This window comes from Phyllopteryx taeniolatus, chromosome 9, assembly GCF_024500385.1.
Source record: "Phyllopteryx taeniolatus isolate TA_2022b chromosome 9, UOR_Ptae_1.2, whole genome shotgun sequence".
Taxonomy (NCBI): Eukaryota; Metazoa; Chordata; class Actinopteri; order Syngnathiformes; family Syngnathidae; genus Phyllopteryx; species Phyllopteryx taeniolatus.
Window position 1 is genome coordinate 8,291,873 of NC_084510.1, and position 19,098 is coordinate 8,310,970.

At 43.7% G+C, this 19,098-nt stretch overlaps 2 protein-coding genes and 1 long non-coding RNA gene across 5 annotated transcripts in view; 2 read left to right on the forward strand and 1 right to left on the reverse strand.

The window, feature by feature from the left end:
- Positions 1-365: 365 nt before the first annotated feature.
- si:dkeyp-97e7.9 (DEP domain-containing mTOR-interacting protein) lies at positions 366-3,267 on the reverse strand. Its single transcript, XM_061784782.1, has 9 exons — positions 2,602-3,267; positions 2,352-2,530; positions 2,124-2,247; positions 1,792-1,970; positions 1,461-1,673; positions 1,247-1,384; positions 1,090-1,160; positions 625-729; positions 366-514 (listed from the first exon to the last, which is right to left on the reverse strand). The coding sequence occupies exons 1-9, from the start codon at positions 2,649-2,651 to the stop codon at positions 389-391; spliced, it is 1,185 nt and encodes a 394-aa protein (XP_061640766.1). The 5' UTR covers positions 2,652-3,267; the 3' UTR covers positions 366-388.
- The window catches only part of LOC133483473 (uncharacterized), a 36,056-nt gene continuing 17,546 nt past the window's right edge, over positions 589-19,098 (forward strand). For 2 of the 3 annotated variants that reach the window (XR_009790124.1, XR_009790122.1), the window contains exon 1: positions 589-740. This is a non-coding gene — a long non-coding RNA (uncharacterized LOC133483473). Of the gene's footprint in view, positions 741-1,255; positions 1,368-19,098 lie in introns of all 3 variants that reach the window. The other variant, XR_009790123.1, reaches the window with a different exon arrangement.
- mafbb (v-maf avian musculoaponeurotic fibrosarcoma oncogene homolog Bb) lies at positions 4,459-6,286 on the forward strand. The gene has a single exon (XM_061784783.1). It carries the CDS (start codon positions 4,779-4,781, stop codon positions 5,682-5,684), a length of 906 nt encoding a protein of 301 aa, XP_061640767.1. The 5' UTR covers positions 4,459-4,778; the 3' UTR covers positions 5,685-6,286.

The following is a 19,098-nucleotide window of genomic DNA, read 5'->3' on the forward strand; positions in this document are numbered from 1 at the left end:
ATCTGCACCTTTATCCAGACCTTCACTTAAGTTTAATAGTTTCATTCTTGACATATGTACATGATCCCCCTATAAAGTTTTATGGAAATCTGTAATTAGCTTTTTTTGTATTGTCTATCATTTTATTTTGTTTAAAATGTACTGTTTAATATGACTGTTGTGAAAATATAATTAAAATAACAAAGCTACAAATGGCTTGAGAACATAATTCCGGGGAAATTTCCTGAAAAATCCCTTCTGAGAAGAGCTAAAAATGAGAAAACCCTCCTTATGTGATGCAGTGCAGTTTTACACAACTACAAAATAATGTCAACACCCATCACAAATAAGTCTTATCTCTATAAAATGCATCATTTTGCACTTGATCAAACTGAATACTGAAGCTTTTTTATTCCAATGATTCCATCATTTCCAATACAACAATTCGAGGTCCTGTCATCACCAGTGTGGTTATTGTCCTGTAGTCCAAATAGAGTACACATTGTCCATTCACCTGACACAATAGTTGCTGCACCTAAAAAAATGGCAGATTTAGAGTAAGACACATTTAGTTTTTTTTTGTCATTGAGTTAATACGTTATTGTTTTAATCTCATTGTAATCCCATGTGTATGACGTTTATGACCTTTACTCCAGCAGCTGCTGCAGGGCTTCCGGGGTCAACAGCTTGCACATAACAAGGAGCCACGCCTCTAAGGACAAAGCCCCAACCGAGGGCATCACCTGTAACCTGCAATCATGGTGAGAGAATTTCATTTTCGTTTTTACCATAAATATTCTTGGAATCTCGAATAAAATATCTGTTTTTCTTTTTAAGATTTGAATTTGATCTGATCTGATCGCTAGTCAGTCAGAGGGCACATACAGTATACTGTATGTGATCACGCTAACTCACATGGGCAATTTAGAGGTTTAGAGTGGAAATAGTTTTGGAATATGGGAGGAAAATGGACAAGAGCTGAGATTAAAACCTGGAACGTTTGACTGTGAGGCAGATTATGCTAGCCACATAGTAGAAAGTAATACTTCATGAAAAATGTATACAAACGTATCCTATGAAAATAGAATAATGATGCCTAAAGCAACTCACTGTCAACACACTCTTGGTAAAGGGTGCTCCTGGTACCAGTAACTCTTCACAAGTAAAATGTCTTTTAAGAACTGCAAGAACAAGAGTTAATTTCATCATAAATGTTCTATCTTAACTAAATGTATTATACAGCACTGCAGTTTAATTACACACTTGCCTGATTTAGGGTTGCATCTTATGACTGGGGTTGAAGACAGCTGAACAATAGGGGGAAATCCTGCAGAGTGAAGCTGAAGGGAATTCAAGCTGCCTCGACGGCCACTTGTCACCCTTTTCAGGTCTTTACTGGCTCCCACTATCATTCAATTGTGTGTGAATCTTTTGAAGAGGAATATGCAACAAACAGGGAAGAAAATGCACGTTTTTCTAACCTGACTGGAAACCACTGGTAGCCTCTTGGGGTGGATCTTTATGCAGAACAAATGGACTATCAGAGTGGCTGTCTCCTTGTGTTGACAACATTGTGCCTTCCTGTTTGTCTTGCTCACTTTCACCCAGCAGCTCAGACAAGCGTCGTCTGCGGCGGAAATTTATGCAGAACTGATAGAGAAGTCCACTGTCAAAGAAAGCATGTTTTTGGGCCACTATTGATGAGAGGAGAGGGAACAAAATCACAAGAGGGAACTGTTGTTAAATTGATGAGTTGCAGTTGCTGTAGCTGGCCAGTGGCCACCAACTGTTGTGTAGTTGCTTTTCTCTCACCATGCTGAATGACGCGATGCTCTTGTAAAGCACGGCACAGCTCTAGACCCCGGCACCGGCTCACTGCCTCTCCATTTTGAAGGAGCCAATCTATCATCTGGCAGCCAGGAAAAGAGCGCTGATACGCAACACCGTGCTCCTCTCTTAGCTGGAGAATTGAGTGCTTGTCCCCGATGAGACTACCGATATAAGAATACAAATCTTATTTTGTTAGAAATAAGAATATAGAGTTTACTTAGAAAAGACTGGAAGGAATATTTAAAAATACACAACATTAATATGACAGATTACAGGATGATATTTTATAAAATGGTGCTCATTGAAGCTCTTACTGCTCATACAATCGTTGTCCTCTCATGAAGATTTTCACTTGTGTATTAAAGGGAAATGTGCCATCATCTTTGCGGAAACGATACAGCAGTTTGGCATCCTTGAACTCAGACCACTTATCACAAACTATAAAAAACCCAGAGAGATTTGTTGTTGTGTCTTAAAAGTAATCATTTTTGCATTACACTCTCCTTGCTGAAGCTTGTCTTTTCTTGGTGCTTTTCTCTTACCATGATGCACAATGTCCTGATCCATGAGGTGCTGCATCAGACACACGGCTGTTGTCCGATCCGGAGCCTCCTTATGGTTCACAAGCCAGACTATGAGCTCCTCCGCTACAAAGCAATTTGGATATGTTCGAAGGTGGTAGCGTCTGTCCTTGATGAGTTTTCCATCGTGAAGCCTCAACCTTGAAGGAAGTTTACATCACTCATCTAACTTTGATATGACTTAGGAATCTGACTGCGTTTTACAACATACCTGAGTTGTTCTCCAGCAATCATGACTTCAGCCTTGTGTTGTCGAGCCATGGCTTTTCTCCTGACGCTACTTGTTCACTCCGTGGTTGTTATCTGATGACTCGAGAGTATAAGTAAAGCTAATGTTTGCTAGTGGCCCTCACGTGTTTACATAATAGACACTGGAACCAAATATCATGTGGGAAAGATGTTATGTATACAAGAAGCAAAGACACATGACAATGTTCAATTAATCATACAATAGTGGCTTCTATATTGATTTTAATCACTCAATGGGAAATTCAACTTACACTCCGCCAAATATTTTTTGTTGTATACCACACAGAGAACTAGATCACACACATAGGGGCTTGCAAGGACAGATGTCATGTGTAGGGGGTGCCTACAAACAGTACTGTAGTCTTTGAGCTAGGTCATTGACATCTCTTGCTCAAGGGAACCTTGACAGAAGTCAGGAAGCAGGCGAGGATCTCTGCAACATCTAGTTGCCTTATTTGTTTTTGTCTGCAGTGGTGCCGCTCTTTGCTGGTAAATAAAGGTGTTTATTCTGACAGTTTGTTCCAGAAATGCCAGCCGTGTACCAATCCACTGACTGGCCAAGTTTAATCTTGAGGTTCTCTTTACATCGTAGTCACTCACATAGGAAAGACAAGACATTGTGGGCTACTACACATTTATCTATCCTGTGTCTAACTTGCAGTATGTTAAATATTTAAAATATTTTTGATACATCTCGGATGCAAAACTTGTCTGAGGAGTCTATTGCGATGTTTTTATTTAATAGGCGCTGATGTAAAAACAAATAATTAAACTAATAAAAAACATAGATTTTATATATACAGTAGGTGCATCTCAATAAATTAGAAAAGAAATAAAATGTATTTAAGTTGTTGAATTTTAGAAGTGAAACTCATACAGATTCATTAAAAATCAGGCCAATTCAAAATAATTTCTATGTTAAAAAGGATGTTGATTGTTTCTTATGTAACATTCAAATTTCTTAAAATGGTGAATTTGGGGTTTTGGTTAGCTGTAAGCGACAAGCATCAAAATTGGGGGGGGGGGGGGGGGGGGGGGGATGAAATTATTCTGTGTTTAGTGAATCTATGTAATATATACTGTAAGTTTCAGGTTTTGAATTTAACTACTTATATTAAGTTTTCTACGCTATTAAAATTTTATTTAGAACGCCCATACAGTATATGTAAGAAACACACAAGACCGCTGTTTTATATCGTTTATGCGCTTGTTTAATTTGGCATGGTTTTAGACTGAACACTGCATCAGGAAATTCATGCAAGAGCAGGCACAGTGCTGGATTATTTTTATTTTTTTATTTTTATTTTTTTATCCCGCCCAGATAAAGCGCATTATAAGTGCAGTCCGTTTAGCGTTTACCATTCATTTATTTGTTTGCAATGGGACGGCTGTGGTTTAACAAACAGCCACGAGATGTCAGTATTGACTCAGACGAGCCCCCAAAACGCGGTGTCAAGTGAATTGTGTTTTTGTTACGTGAACATTTTGTTGTTGTTGCTGTTGAGTCAGCGGAACAAGGCCAGTCTCGGTTTACTGATTGGTTATTTTAACAGGGCATGATTGATGACTGAATGTTGTGTCCCACTCCTGTTTAATTTTCCCTATTGGATATTTGCATACCTATACAATACGTGCGTACATGTACGTATGTAATTGGTAAGAGACATAAATTGACGGAAGACAGACAAGTTGCGAAGCAGATGGCGGCAGCAGCGTGCATGACGCGAACGTGTCTTGGTCAAGTGACGGTCACGAGCAGCTCTCTTTTCTGCAAATATCCTCCTGCGCGCTGTGATTGGCGAGCAGTGTGGAGGTGTCGTCTGGAGGGCGGTGACGCGGATCCTGTGCGGCTTTATGAACTAACTGTGCACTGGTTCTTTGCTCAGTTCGACGGCGTGTGCGTCTGTCCTCAGGTACGAGTGGAGCTTCGCTTAGTTACAGTTGGATGCCGCTTGGAATCGGGTTTCCCTTGTGAGCGGAAATCTCATTTTTATGAAGTCTTTTTTTTTTTTTTTTTTTTACGGGGCAGTGAGTGCGTTTTCAGCGAGCGCATGAACTAGTTGCGGACATTTACGAGACGATCCAAAGGTGAAGATTAGCACCGAGACGCGCTCGCATTCGGGAGTGCAGAAACCCCTCATGAATTTCGTCGGCGACTTCGACTTGATGAAGTTGGGCGTGAAAAAGGAGACGATGCAGGCGATAGAGCGCTCCCTCCTGGGGCCGTGCAACCAGCTCCACAGACCCGACTCGGTGTCCTCCACCCCCGGGAGCACACCTGCCAACTCGATGCCCTCCTCGCCGAACCTCCCCCCAAACGAGCTGCGAAATAACCCCGAGGACCCGTTTTGGATAGCTAACAACGGGGGTTACCCTCACCCGCAAATGTATCCGCAAGCTTTTGGGCTGACCCCCGAGGACGCAGTCGAAGCGCTCATCGGGGCCACAACGCAGCAGGGCCATCCGCAGCCACCCTTCCCGGTTGAGTACGAAGGCTACAACCAGCTCGGCGAGACTGCGCATCACTACTCGGAGCTCTCGGCGCCCCCACAAATGCTCCCGGGCAGCCACTGCCAAGACCCCTATCTCAAGAACGACATGGGCGGCGCCTCCCCAAAGTCCCCTGAGCAGGTCAGCGGGGCGCACCATAACCATGCCCACCTTCAGGGGCAGCACAGGCGAAACAACGCCGAGTACCACTTCTCAGACGACCAGCTGGTGTCCATGTCGGTCAGGGAGCTCAATCGGCTCCTCCGGGGCCTCAGTAAGGACGAAGTCATGCGCCTCAAGCAGAAGCGGCGAACCCTGAAAAACCGAGGCTACGCACAATCGTGCCGCTACAAGCGCGTCCAGCAGAAACACGTCTTGGAGCACGAGAAGACCAGCCTGGTGTCCCAGGTCGAGCAGCTCAAGCACGAACTGAACAGGCTGGTCCGGGAGAGGGATGCGTACAAACTTAAATGCGAGAAACTGTCCGGTGCAAACTGTTACCACGAAACCGGCTCAACCAGTGACAACCCTTCCTCGCCCGAGTATTTAATGTGAGGTGTCGATTCTCCGCAAGAACCCGAACTGTAGCTACTTTTCAATAACCAGCAGCCAACTTTGCTTTGTAAACAATCACTTCTTCCTCGTTTAATTCATGTAAGACTGAAATATAGCAAATGATAGTAGAGCGATTCAACAAGTGGTGAATGAAGACGCCCAATGAAACATGCATGCAGGACATGTGTGAGCAGTTTATAGAGACATATCTGCATTTTGTGTGAAATTACGTCATTGAAATCACCCCCTGCAGTTTCTTTTGATTCATTTTATTTCATATATATATATATATATATATATATATATATATATATATATATATATATATTCCCCCCCCCCCAAAAAAAATTTGTTTGGCTTAGATTTTTTTAATTACCACTTCTTTTGAGTTTCTGTTTATTAAAATACTCATTGAAGACAATGATGCTAGTTTTCTCTGCAGCATTATTTTTTACTGAGCTGATTCTGCTGGGCAGACGTCTTCTTGACTTGCTTGTCTTTTTTCTTTCTTTTTTTAAAGAAAACACAATTATGCAAATTGTTTTTGTTCTTCAAGTACAGTACTGTGGATCAATAAAACTATTGTGACTTTTTATATATCATCTCATCTCTTTGTGGAATTTTTGAGTATACAAAAATGTCACTTGCACATTCTGTCTTTGCCAATGTCCTTTGTCACACATGAAAGCTAATTTAAAAAGATTTAAGTCATTCCTCAACACACACAGGAACCTTTAAATGCACGCAAGAGGAAGCATCCAACATAAGTATAAGGAAATATTAATTAGTGATATGTGATTGGTATCCTGCAAAAGGATGAACGAGAAGATTTTTCACTGAAAGTGTTAAGAGGACATGAAATAATCTTTAGTTGGTGTATGTATTGTTTGTCCAATCCAATTAGTGAAAACCTTACTTCCTTGTCTAATGTATTGGCTATTTAAAAATGCCCCAAAATTCCTCTTTGCGGTGAATGAAGGGACAAGTGCTTTCTCTCATTCCATGACCTTTAGTCTTCAAGGAGTGCTGCTTCCTGTGGGATCTTGACGTGAAAGCAAAGGACGACGGCTGGCAGGGGCTGTGGGGCACAGATAAAACGCAGTGGAAATCAGGCTTCCCCTCTTCTCGCTTCCTCAGACAAACAAATCACATCTGTATTCAGTGACACAGGAAGAGAGAAGCGGCAATCCATGGCAGCCGGGTCCTCGCTCCTCTGGACACTTCAAGAGGAATGTTTGGACTTGATACTTTTTCTTCTTTTCTGCACTGTTTGCCACTTTGTAATCCACAAGCATGTTTCCTCACCACATTTCCTTGACAGTTTAGGAGTGCAATAATATTTGGACGACCAACCTGCTTCCAAGGCCGATGTGATAAGTGGTTTCATTGAGAACTGACTTCCTACCGTACTACAGTGAGCATTCTACTGCCATAGAATACTTGACAGTCCTCTCTTGGGTGATAGTTCAGCTAAGCAGGTGGCTCACTTAATGGCACCATCTTTTTGACTGGACATCAGGTTCTCTCATGTTTGACCCCATGACAGTTCTCTGCTCACCCCTTCTCACCACAGGTGCAAAAGCACTTTCCCTTTGAAAACAGGCATTGGCCCTGTAGCCTTTCCTGCTGTGCTGGGACTACATGAATCATGTAGCAGATAATATGGTGGAAAATACTCTCACTGCTCACAATAGGTATCCCTGCACAATCTAGAATGAGAGCCAATACATGAGCTGTGTGGAAAAATGTCACTTTTACAACAATAATTAATCTGGATAATGTGAGGGAAATATTCATTTAAAAATATGTTGTCTGGTGTGGTTGTTCACGGTCATGCCCTGCACTGCATTATGAGAGGTCTTTGGGAAAGATTCCCCCTCCAAGGTGTCTAATTATGTAAGAAAGTTCTACTAATAATAAATATGTTATGAATACCTGTTTAACATAATCCTGCATTATAATATGTGCAGTGTTACCAGATTGTGCAGGGGTACTTATAGTTTGTGAGAGAAAGTATATGACAGTCAATCAGATTCCTCCACATTTCAAATAGTGTTTAAACCTGCTCTTTGTGAGGTTTAATTCAGTCAAATGAATACTGTGGGGACATTTCTTTTCAAATATTTCTTTTTACATTACCACAATCTGTCACTAAAAAGCCATTCAGTCTCACTGATGAACCTTTTAGATATTTTTTTTTACATTTTATGATGTCACACATACCGTACATTACGTAACCTTTACAGTATTTGTGTTTATTAACTTGGCATGCTCTGTATGCTTTTCAGCCCTTTCAAGAAGTGCCTTCCTCATGCATTAGAATCTTTGACCACTATCAATCACTGCATTTGGAATTATAAGCATCAGCAGCACAATACAGTGCCCGTGTTGGCAGGGAGAGGGGCTTTGTGGTGCTGTATGACAATGTGTGGGGTGCCATTGTAGAAACGATTAGCCAGCTCTTTTCCCTCGAATGTAATTGGCTGCAGCGGCTGATGTGCGAGCCACACATTTCACCCCACCCCCCTTCCACTTCACCGCAAAGACCCCAAGCCCACAGCGCCTGAGGCAGGCTACTGAGTCAGCATGAGGGAAAGGTGTCTGCACGTCTGTGGCATCAGAATGGAGAAAGGGAATGATTGCACAAAAAAGAACAGGATGATGAAGCAGGTTAAAGAGGAAGCATCATCACATCTTAAATTATTTCAAAATCCCTACCACAGAGGTGTCTGTTATAATGAGCGTGACCAATACAACAACATGACACACTTTGATACAGTGTATAACGCTTATAGATGTTTTCCAGAGAATGTGAGCTTTGCCAGTGTTTGGCTGCGTCTCAGACAGTGGACACAGACAGAAGAATGCTGCAGAGAGTCACCATTGTGTGGGGAGAGTCAGAGGAATGCAGGCACACACGGACACCAATGAACACAACCAGAGGCCTCTAGCCTCAAGAGGAGGCCTGGCCCAGCAGAACCTAGAGTTCAACAGGACTTGTAATATCATACCCATGTTGCCTGAACAGTTTTGGGGGATTTGTTTCAGAAGAGCTCCTGAGTGACTGTCGGAGATTAGATACAAATGTGCACGTTCAAAGAAGCATTAGTTAATCAGCTGTGTAAACATGTGTTGGTTTCAAACAAACACTGCTGATCAAGAAGTGAGTCACAATGATTGCTGCTAATCTTCTATGGCAACTGGCCAGTTTTGACCCCTAAAATCAGGAGAGCTCCAGTTCTAGCTTAGTTTTTCTTCACAGTTGTTTTGCAACAGTAAGAGTACAAAATTGATGGTCGTCTTAGAGCGCAGCCTCACGTGAGGCACAGAGCAGTGATTTGGACAGAGGACAGGATGGACGAGGGGCTTCCTCTTTCACTTCCTATATGAGGACCCAGTCAAGTGACTCTTTGTGAGAGCGTTAAGCTTGTATGTCGCAGGAAAACACAGCTTGGATGGCTGTGGTTTCCGCTCAGGATGTCCAGTCGTTTCTGGGCAGTTGTGACACTGTGAATCATGGCGTTGTCACACACGCACTTCATGGATGTTGCACACATCTCCTTGGACATTGCACGTACATGAATGTAAAATCAGTGCATGAGCAGTTCCCCAAATAAAGTCAGAACAAATTATTAATGTATTTTAGAAAAGTGTATATTCTTTCCTTTTTTTAAAAATTTTGGTTGCTTTCACGCTTGCACTTCAAAGTAATTTTTTACTGGTTTCTACATCTTGACCGATGAATGTACATGAATGCAATTATGAATGTACTACTGGTAATGACTAATGTTATCATATGACACGCTCTGCGAGATTCTACCAAGCGGTTTAATATGTAGCTCTTCAACTACAATAAAGCTTGTGGAGTTATCTTATTGACTGCAATAAGGCTTCCTGGTGACGTGGTGTTCAGCCTGTTTATGCATGAACTTCTGGGGATCTGATAGGACGGACTGCTGATAAACAGCTTGTCACGTTTCACTGGACACCACTGAGGCAGCTTTGACAAAGTCCTGTCGCGTTACAGACCCTGTACTTTGGTCGGAGAGCAAAGGGTGAACTGCTGTAATGTAATAATTATACAGATTCCTCCCTTCATGACAGAACAACCCTGGAAAACACAGGGCTCGATAAAAGACTGAATGATGTTGCATTTTGTGATGGACAGATCTTTCTACTTCATTAGTGTCACTTTGCAACTTTAAAGGATAAATGAGTCCAGTCAACACGGGGGATTATCCAAGAAAGCCAACCTCTTTCCCTTTCTTTCCCTGTTAGGATTTCCTGTCCTGTTTTATGGGGGTCATGCAGCTGGCAGGCGCCCTCCTGTTTCTGTCTATAATAATGACAGGCAACCATTAGTGCACAGTAGAAACACGAGCCACAGCGGTTAACTCAGCCACCTACTACCCCCCCCCCCCCCCGATTCCTATCTTTAGGGCTGATAATTGTGTCTCTTAGTTTCAGTGAAGCAAAGCTGCGCTGATTAAGGGTCAGCTCCTGCTCACACACAAGCATGTGCAAACTGACGAGTTCAACATAGCTTGACAAAGTAGGGCTTTCCCCCAGTGAACGCACATTATCGCTACTCTTCAGCATTGAATCTCCCTTGTACAGCACTCTGACCTCCAGGAAATAACAAAGAGGTTTTTATTTTTTAAGAACGTTTATAGAATCCTCAGCAAAGAAGGTGTTTTAGGCAATATTAATGTATAGTTTTTTTCTTTTTTAACTTTAACTTGTTTATTGATCTGTCTTCAGCATTAGCACCCTGACATGATGGACAAGACAACATGGCAGTGGTGTCATATGTTCTAGAGAACTCTAACAAGACTGCTTGAAACTGGGTGTGTCACTCTCCCACTAATGTGTCATGTGAACATCTCTGTAGTGTCATAACTTGTCTCTCACAGTTCTCCAGAGGTGGCTGTGAAGCTTTAAGTCATGTTACTACTTTGCATATGGACAACGTGGTAGAAATGTTTTCTACACCCATTCTTGGGTGGGTTTACCTCTTGACAGTCAGGCAGAAGAGACCAACTCACAGCATGTGTAGGATCTATTTAGGGCCTTTACACTACAGTAAACCCATCCAGTTGGTGCTCAACATACAGAAAGTAACCCACTCTGATTAAATTTTTTTTTTAACTTACTTACTTTGAATGCTTTCTGACATTGGATCGATCTACTGTTTGCCTTAGCAAAGTTGTCTTTTTATGTAACAGTGATATTATATACAGTGGAACCTCACTTCACTAACTCACAGTAGTTCGTTTTGAGACACCAAAGCAAAGTTTACCATTTAAATGAATGGAAATAGAAATTCCTTTCCAACTCCAGAAAATAAAGTCATGTTAACCTTGTTTTAATCGGTGTGTATTTAAAAATTCAGTACAATATAGAATAAACTTTATATGATGAAACAACATGGTGCGTTCACAAGCAAATCACTGAGCAACATCTTAGATATCGAAATGAAGAGGCTATAAATCCAGTTGAACCTTGGGTTACGAATGTAATTTGTTCTTTGATTCCGTTCTCGGCGGCACAGTGAACGACTGGTTAGCACATCTGCCTCACAGTTCTGAGGACCCGGGTTCAAATCCGGCCTCTTCTGGGTGGAGTTTGCATGTTCTCCCTGTGCCTGCCTGGGTTTTCTCTGGGTACTCCGATTTCCTCCCACATCCTAAATACATGCGTGGTAGCTTGATTGAAGACTCTAAATTGCCCATAGCCGTGAATGTGAGTGCGAATGGCTGTTTGTTTGAATATGCCCTGCGATTGGCTGGCTACCAGTTCAGGGTGTACCCTCTGGCCCAGAGTCAGCTGGGATAGGCTCCAGCACGCCCACGACCCTAGCGAGGATAAGCAGTACGGAGGATGAATGAATGATTGTTGTGTGGTTAAAAATAAATACTGTGCAATATAGAAATAGGTGAAAACACAATTCATGATGACGAAATATCAGTGGGCTCACCAGCAAATCACAGGTTTTATGCTTTTTAAACAAGTTACACTTGTGATGTTCATTAACAACACTTTTGTGATGCCCTCAACTCCTGACGTTTTCTTTGAAAGCACTCCACTAGTTTGTCTTAAAAGTGTTTTTAGCTAGCCTGTTGTGCAGTACATTATGCACGAAATAAGATGAAAAAGCAACACTTTTGACAGTTTTAAACCTTTTAAACAAACATACAGTATCAGTATACCAACAGTTTAGAGACATAGCAAAGGGCAAAACGTTAAGGATAACCCTCCACCCTCCTTCACGTTATATTTCATTTAAGCCAACAGAGCATGAAACAGCTAGCTGGTTGATTGTCTGCTACTTTCATTCCTCTAAAATCATCGGAGAAACACGTAAATATTAGCAGCAACCCGCATTAAATGTGCACGTTAATGTGGAGTGCCTGTTGGAAGCTGACATTGGTCATCTGTAGATGCCATGAGATGTAACTTGTCCGTGTGCCCGTGTTTGTGTGAGCCAACAGGCAAGAGAGACTAGCGCACTGCACTTCTGTGGGGATTCTTCTCCTAATAAATGTGGATTACAACTCTTTGTGGTACATAGCGCCAACTACTGTACAGGAGGGACTAAGCAGTCAAAAGGCATCACTGATTTCAAAATGCAAACGGCTCCTTTCGACAAGACGTGCAGTGCCGTGATATGTCAATCATCTGTACAATCAGATTTCAGGAGGGGTCCAGTGCTACCACGGCCTCCCCTCTGGCGGCAGCCATTTTAGGCAAAAAACTAAGATATATATATATATATATATGTATATATATATATATATATATATACCTTTCCTACCTTTCGGTTCGACTGTTTCGGTTAGGTCAACGTCTGTCCCGTTCTGTTCATAACATGCAGAACTCTTTATCTTCCCCCCCCCCTCCATTTACCAATGAAGTGAAGCAATGTGTACACTCCAGAGCAAATTAGCAAGTTAGCCAAGATGGCGGCGCGGACACGTCTTCTGCGTCATGTTTTCCAGCGATGCAGCAGCCAATCATATTACAGCGGGGCAGGTCACCAGAGATATTGCGTTGGCGAGAAGAGATTGAGTCTCTGTAGAAGTAAGTAGGCAACTCCAACGCAAGATCTCTGGTACTTATAACGGATGACTTGGAATTATAACTCGCTGGAAATCGTTTTTTTTGAGAGGTGTTTTGATTACCATGGAAACTTTGCTTCACCTGAACATATGCAATCCTAATGCTGCGTACTAGCCTTTAAAAAGTAGGAGGCATAAACATGAACTGTTGTAATTCCGACACCGTTTACCTGATTTGTATGTAAATATCCTACACCGTTAACCTAATTTGGATATAAGTACACTCAAAATAAAGCTGCAAGTCTGCAGTTAAAGCACATCCTGTTCATTTAATTTCAAAACTGAAGTTCTAGTTATCAGTCCTGTAGCTCAGAGAGAGAAACTTATGCCATATTAAAAACCTTGTCATTATCATTATTTTTGACTCACAGATAAATTGAGCTGGAGCCTATCCCATCTGACTTTGGGTAAAAAGCAGACTACACCCTGGACTGGTCACCAGTCAATCTCAGGGCACATATAGGGACAGACATCCATTCACTGACACATTCACAGTGTCACTGAGAGGGAACTGAACCCACAATGTCTACGCCCGTCAGGCAAGTGTACCACTGCACCATCAGTGACTGAAATTTTATCCTACGTGTTATTAACATTGTAAATAACTGGATTTTTCTTAAGAACGCCAGAGTACGTTCTTTTCTATCCAGAAAAACACGGAGACCCTGATGCATACTTTTCTCTACAGTGGCATTGATTACTGTAAAACTCTCCTTTCTGGTCTCCCTAGAAAAAAAAACCGTATAACATATAATTACAGCAGAATTCAGACACTTCACACTTGATTTTTGCTGATGAAATGACAAAAACAATTTAATCGATTATAGGATATAATTTATACCAAATAACAAGAAAGAAAGTTAGGCCTCTCAGCCTATTTGAATGAAGATGTGTTTTCCTCTTAAATGCGATTACACGATTAAGTCCGATGTCTGAAGAGGCTTCTTGTGACCACTCAACAGCTTGGTTTCCTCAAGTGATATGCACTTTTTCAGAGCAAGTATCCTATTCATTGTGAAGGGCATCCCACTCAAGAGGGGAAAGGTCGCATTGTTATATAAATGTTCCCTGTGAGCAGTCTTCTGATCAATCTTAAAACTTTCAGGCATTATGTTTGTTTGCTGCCTAAATAAGGGCAGTGTAGCTGTAGATTTTAAAATGTCTGATCAATTATGGCAAAAGTTACTTAGGTCAAAGAGAGGAGCAATTGATCTCCCTTATTACTATCAGCGGTACTCACGTTTATTTTCAGATGCCTCAACTGTGTGTGCTTTGGCACAGTGGCGCGGAATCACGCTAATGGCTGGTGTAACGTATACAATACTAGTCGGACAGTGACAATCGCTTTCAACACAAAAGGGCAGGAGAAGTTAGTGTCGTGTTAAACTACCGTATTTTCACGACCATAGGGCGCACCGTATTAAAAGGCGCAGTCTCAGTTACGGGGTCTCTTTCTGTATTTAACACATATATAAGGCGCACCGTATTATTGGGTGCAGGCATGGTAAAACATACGCTAGCTTAAAACATACAGTAGCATGCATGCACGCTAAAACAATGTTTTTAAAAAGGCAGCCACTCTCATTTTCTCCTCGTCCATCCACCCGTTTTGATTGGCCTTAACGATGACTATGGCAGGAAACTTTTCTTTAGGCAGCGTCTTCCTCTTAAGAAATCACCATAGGTGGCAGTTTCTCTCCATTACCATGGCAACCAAGCACAACAGTAAAAGCCGACTTCTCGTGCCCCATTGTGCGTATCGCTACCGTGGTGGTCCCATTCTTCTCTACAGTGTGGTCGACGTCGAAAGTGAGCGGCACCTCGTCCATGTTGGTAATGTGGTTTGTCGGCAATCTTTTTACTGCAGTAGGAGCGGAAGATGGCCAGCTTTTGCTTGCAATCCACCAGAAGTTGCTGCGCCACGGTAGTCCTTGCCCGGATGGATAGATGGCGCCGTTTCATAAAACAAAAGCACCAAGACGGACCTCCTTGAAAATGTTCGATTTTCATTTCTTCTGCAAGCGTTATTGCCCTCAGTCGAATGGTGACTGTAGAGACGATTCTCCCGGCTGTTCTTTTCCCATTAATCCATTGCTCGAGTTGGTCTTCCAACTCGGGCCACCTCACCTAGTTCCCGCGCAAACTCAGCTTCATCTTCTTGACTTGGCGAAGCTCGTTTTCCTGCTTCCTCCACTTGCGAACCATGGATTCGTTGATCTTGAATTCTCTCACGGCTGCTCGATTCCCATGTTCCTCCGCGTAACCGATAGCTTGCAGTTTAAACTGTGCTTCGTAAGCGTGTCTCTTCGTAGATGCCATTTTCAGGGGTACTTAGCCAAACCGATGCACGTACCGGAACTATATACCTACTGGGGGCGTGTCTTTTTCCTCTGTCACGCGCACCCTTCCCCCTTTACGTTTGCATGCTGTCCTCAGTCACGTCCACCTTCCTCTATATAAGCAGCGTGTCGGCAGGAAATGCTCCAAGTCAGTCAAGCGGAGGGTTCATCAACATTATTTACAGATTTTGGAACTTGGTGCACACATAAGGCGCCCCGTCCATTTTGGAGCAAATCTAAGACTTTTAAGTGTGCCTTATGGTCGTGAAAATACATGGGACATTTTTCTGGTGAAGCTTAATTTACCATTATAGTACCTGCAGTGTAAAGCCAGCCTCAGAGGTTCATTATTGCTACCAGCTTCACTAATGAGTCACAATGGTCCCATGTATTTGGTCGCATGTTGTATTAAAGAGTTGCTTATGAAAAAGTGCTACAAAAAGGGACCATCATTGTGTGTACTGGAATGGAAAATGATCATATTCCAGTGTATTAGATTTACAGTGAACCATCGTTTAACGTGGGGTTATACGTTCCAGACCCAACCCATCCATCCATCTATCCATTTTCTTCGCGGGAGCAGTAGGTTTAGCAGGGATGCACAGACTTCCCTCTCCCCAGCCACTTCATCCAGCTCTTCCGGGGGGATCCTGAGGCATTCCCAGGCCAGCCGAAAGACGTAGTCTCTCCAGTGTGTCCTGGGTTGTCCCAGGGGTCTCCTCCCGGTGGGACGTGCCTGGAACACCTCACCAGGGAGGCGTCCGGGAGGCATCCGAATCAGATGCCCCAGCCACCTCATCTGGCTCCTCTCGATGTGGAGAAGCAGCTGCTCTACTCTGAGATCCTCCCGGATGACCGAGCTTCTCGCCCTATCTCTAAGAGAGAGCCCGGATGCCCCGCGGAGGAAACTAATTTCGACCGCTTGTATCCAGGATCTTGTTCTTTCGGTCATGACCCACAGCTCGTGACCATAGGTGAGTGGAGGAACATAGATTGACCGGTAAATTGAGAGCTTCGCCTTTCGGCTTAGCTCCTTCTTTACCACAATGGACCAATACAAAGTCTGCATCACTGCAGAGGCTGCACCGATCCGCCTGTCAATCTCACGTTCCATTCTTCCCTCACTTGTGAACAAGACCCCAAGATACTTGAACTCCTCCACTTGGGGCAGGATCTCATCCCCGACCTGGAGAGGGCACGCCATCCTTTTCCGACTGAGGACCAAGGTCTCAGATTTGGAGGTGCTGATTCTCATCCCAGCCGCTTCACACTCGGCTGCGAACTGCTCCAGTGAGAGTTGGAGATCACGGCTTGATGAAGCCAAAAGAACCACTTCATCTGCAAAAAGCAGAGATGCAATACTGAGGCCACCAAACCGGACCCCCTCTACGCCTCGGCTGCGCCTAGAAATTCTGTCCATAAATTTTACGAACAGATTCAGTGACAAAGGGCAGCCTTGGCAGAGTCCACCAGGAACGAGTCCGACTTACTGCCAGATATGCGGACCAAATTCTGACTCCGGTCGTACAGGGACCGAACAGCCCGTATCAGGGGGTTAGGTACCCCATAATCCCGAAGCACCCCCCACAGGACTCCCCAAGGGACACGGTCGAACGCCTTCTCCAAGTACACAAAACACATGTAGACTGGTTGGGCGAACTCCCATGCACACTCGAGGACCCTGCCGAGGGTGTAGAGCTGGTCCACTGTTCCACAGCCAGGACGAAAACCACACTGCTCCTCCTGGATCTGAGATTCGACTTCCCGGTGGCCCCTCCTCTCCAGCACCCCTGAATAGACCTTACCAGGGAGGCTGAGGAGTGTTATCCCCCTGTAGTTGGAACTCACCCACCGTTCTCCCTTCTTAAAAAGGGGGACCACCACCCCAGTTTGCCAATCCAGAGGCACTGTCTACAATGTCCACGCGATGTTGCACAGGCGTCAACCAGGACAGCCCCACAACATCCAGAGCATTTAGGAACTCCGGGCGAATCTCATCCACCCCTGGGGCCTTGCCACCGAGGAGCTTTTTAACCACCTCGGTGACCTCAACCCCAGAGATAGGAGAGCCTGCCTCAGAGAACACAGACTCTGCTTTCTCATGGGAAGGCGTGTCGGTGGAATTGAGGAGGTCTTCGAAGTGTTCTCCCCACCGACTCACAACGTCCCAAGTCGAGGTCAGCAGCGCCCCATCCCCACTATACACAGTGTTGATGATGCAGTCCTTCCCCCTCCTGAGACCCCCAAAGCTGTATTCCGCTTGGCCAGCCGGTACCCATCAGCTGCCTCAGGAGTCCCACAGGCCAAAAAGGCCCGATAGGACTCCTTCTTCAGCTTGACGGTATCCCTCACCATTGGTGTCCACCAATGGGTTTGGGGATTGTCGCTACGACAGGCACTGACCACCTTACGGCCAACAGCTCCATTCGGCCACCTCAGCAATGGAGGCGCAGAACATGGTCCACTCGGACTCGATGTCCCCCGTCTCCCCCGGAACATGAGCAAAGTTCTGTCGGAGGTGGGAGTTGAAACTCCTTCTGACATGGGATTCTGCCAGACGTTCCCAGCAGACCCTCACAATCCGTTTGGGCCTGCCATGTCGAACCGGCATCTTCCCCCACCATCGGAGCCAACTCACCACAAGGTGGTGATCAGTTGACAGCTCCGCCCCTCTCTTCACCCAAGTGTCCAAGACATGCGGCCACAAGTCAGATGACACGACCACAAAGTCAATCACAGAATTGCGACCTAGGGTGTCCTGGTGCCAAGTGCACGTGTGGACACCCTTATGCTTGAACATGGTGTTCGTTATGGACAATCCGTGATGAGCACAGAAGTCCAATAACAGAACACCGCTCGGGTTCTGATCGGGGGGGCTGTTCCTCTCAATCACGATGACCCAGACCCAACCATGATAGGTAAAAATTTGTGATGAAGACCATATAAAAACCATATGCTTTTAGTTTTACCCCTCCAACACAATTGAAACTTATTAAAACATATGAAACACAAAACACACTTTTTAAAGTATTCCTTAGTGCTTGTATTCCATTCTTGCTGTCAACAAATGGGAGACTATCATATTTTATCACTTTGAGTAAACGTAAAGAAGCCTCTCACTCGGACAGTTCTCCGAACAAGAGGCAAAATGTGCTTGCTCTAATAAGCTGTTTATTTGTCACTCCCAGATGATGTATACTGTTAAACAGACACACATAAAACAAAGTTATGTATTTAAACTTGATCAATTAATTTTTTTAAATCAGATTAATCACACTTAATTAATCAATCATGATTAATCTCTATCAATCACAGGCACTAAATATACCACACATAATACTACATTTTGCTTTGAGATGGTATTTTAAACTCGTGCTTCGATGAAAAAATTGTTCCGTACTGCTCTATATGCAAATTACCTTTGTTTTATCAAAAGTCACATCGGCGTGACTTCAGAAGCAAAACACCTCCTCACTCATCTTTGCACTGGCATAAGCATTGACCTGAACACTGACCTTATGGCAACCTGCACCGCCTTTCAGATATCAATCCTATGGTAAGGGAAAGGAGCTTGTGCGGTCAGAAGACATTGTATGATTAACCTGCGTTACTTCATAATTAATGTTATTTTTGGTGATTAATCATGTAGAATCATAGCTGTTACAGTAATTTTACACAGTCAAACAACTGCTGCTTTAACAAACAGCTGCAAAACAACAAGCAGAGCATACACTCAAGAATATATTCTCTCTGCTATGTGGGAACAACAAATATTAAAATGGCAAACGTGGCACTGTATTACAATGAAGGGGCTTCCTCTTCTTCTTTCTGTTAATTACGCTGCATCTCCTTCAGTAGGCCTTAGTGCTCCCTGGCATGTTGTAGCACAAAAAAAATTCAGACTTCCCTCTATAACAGTGTTTCTTAACCTGGGTTCGATTGAACCCCAGGGGTTCG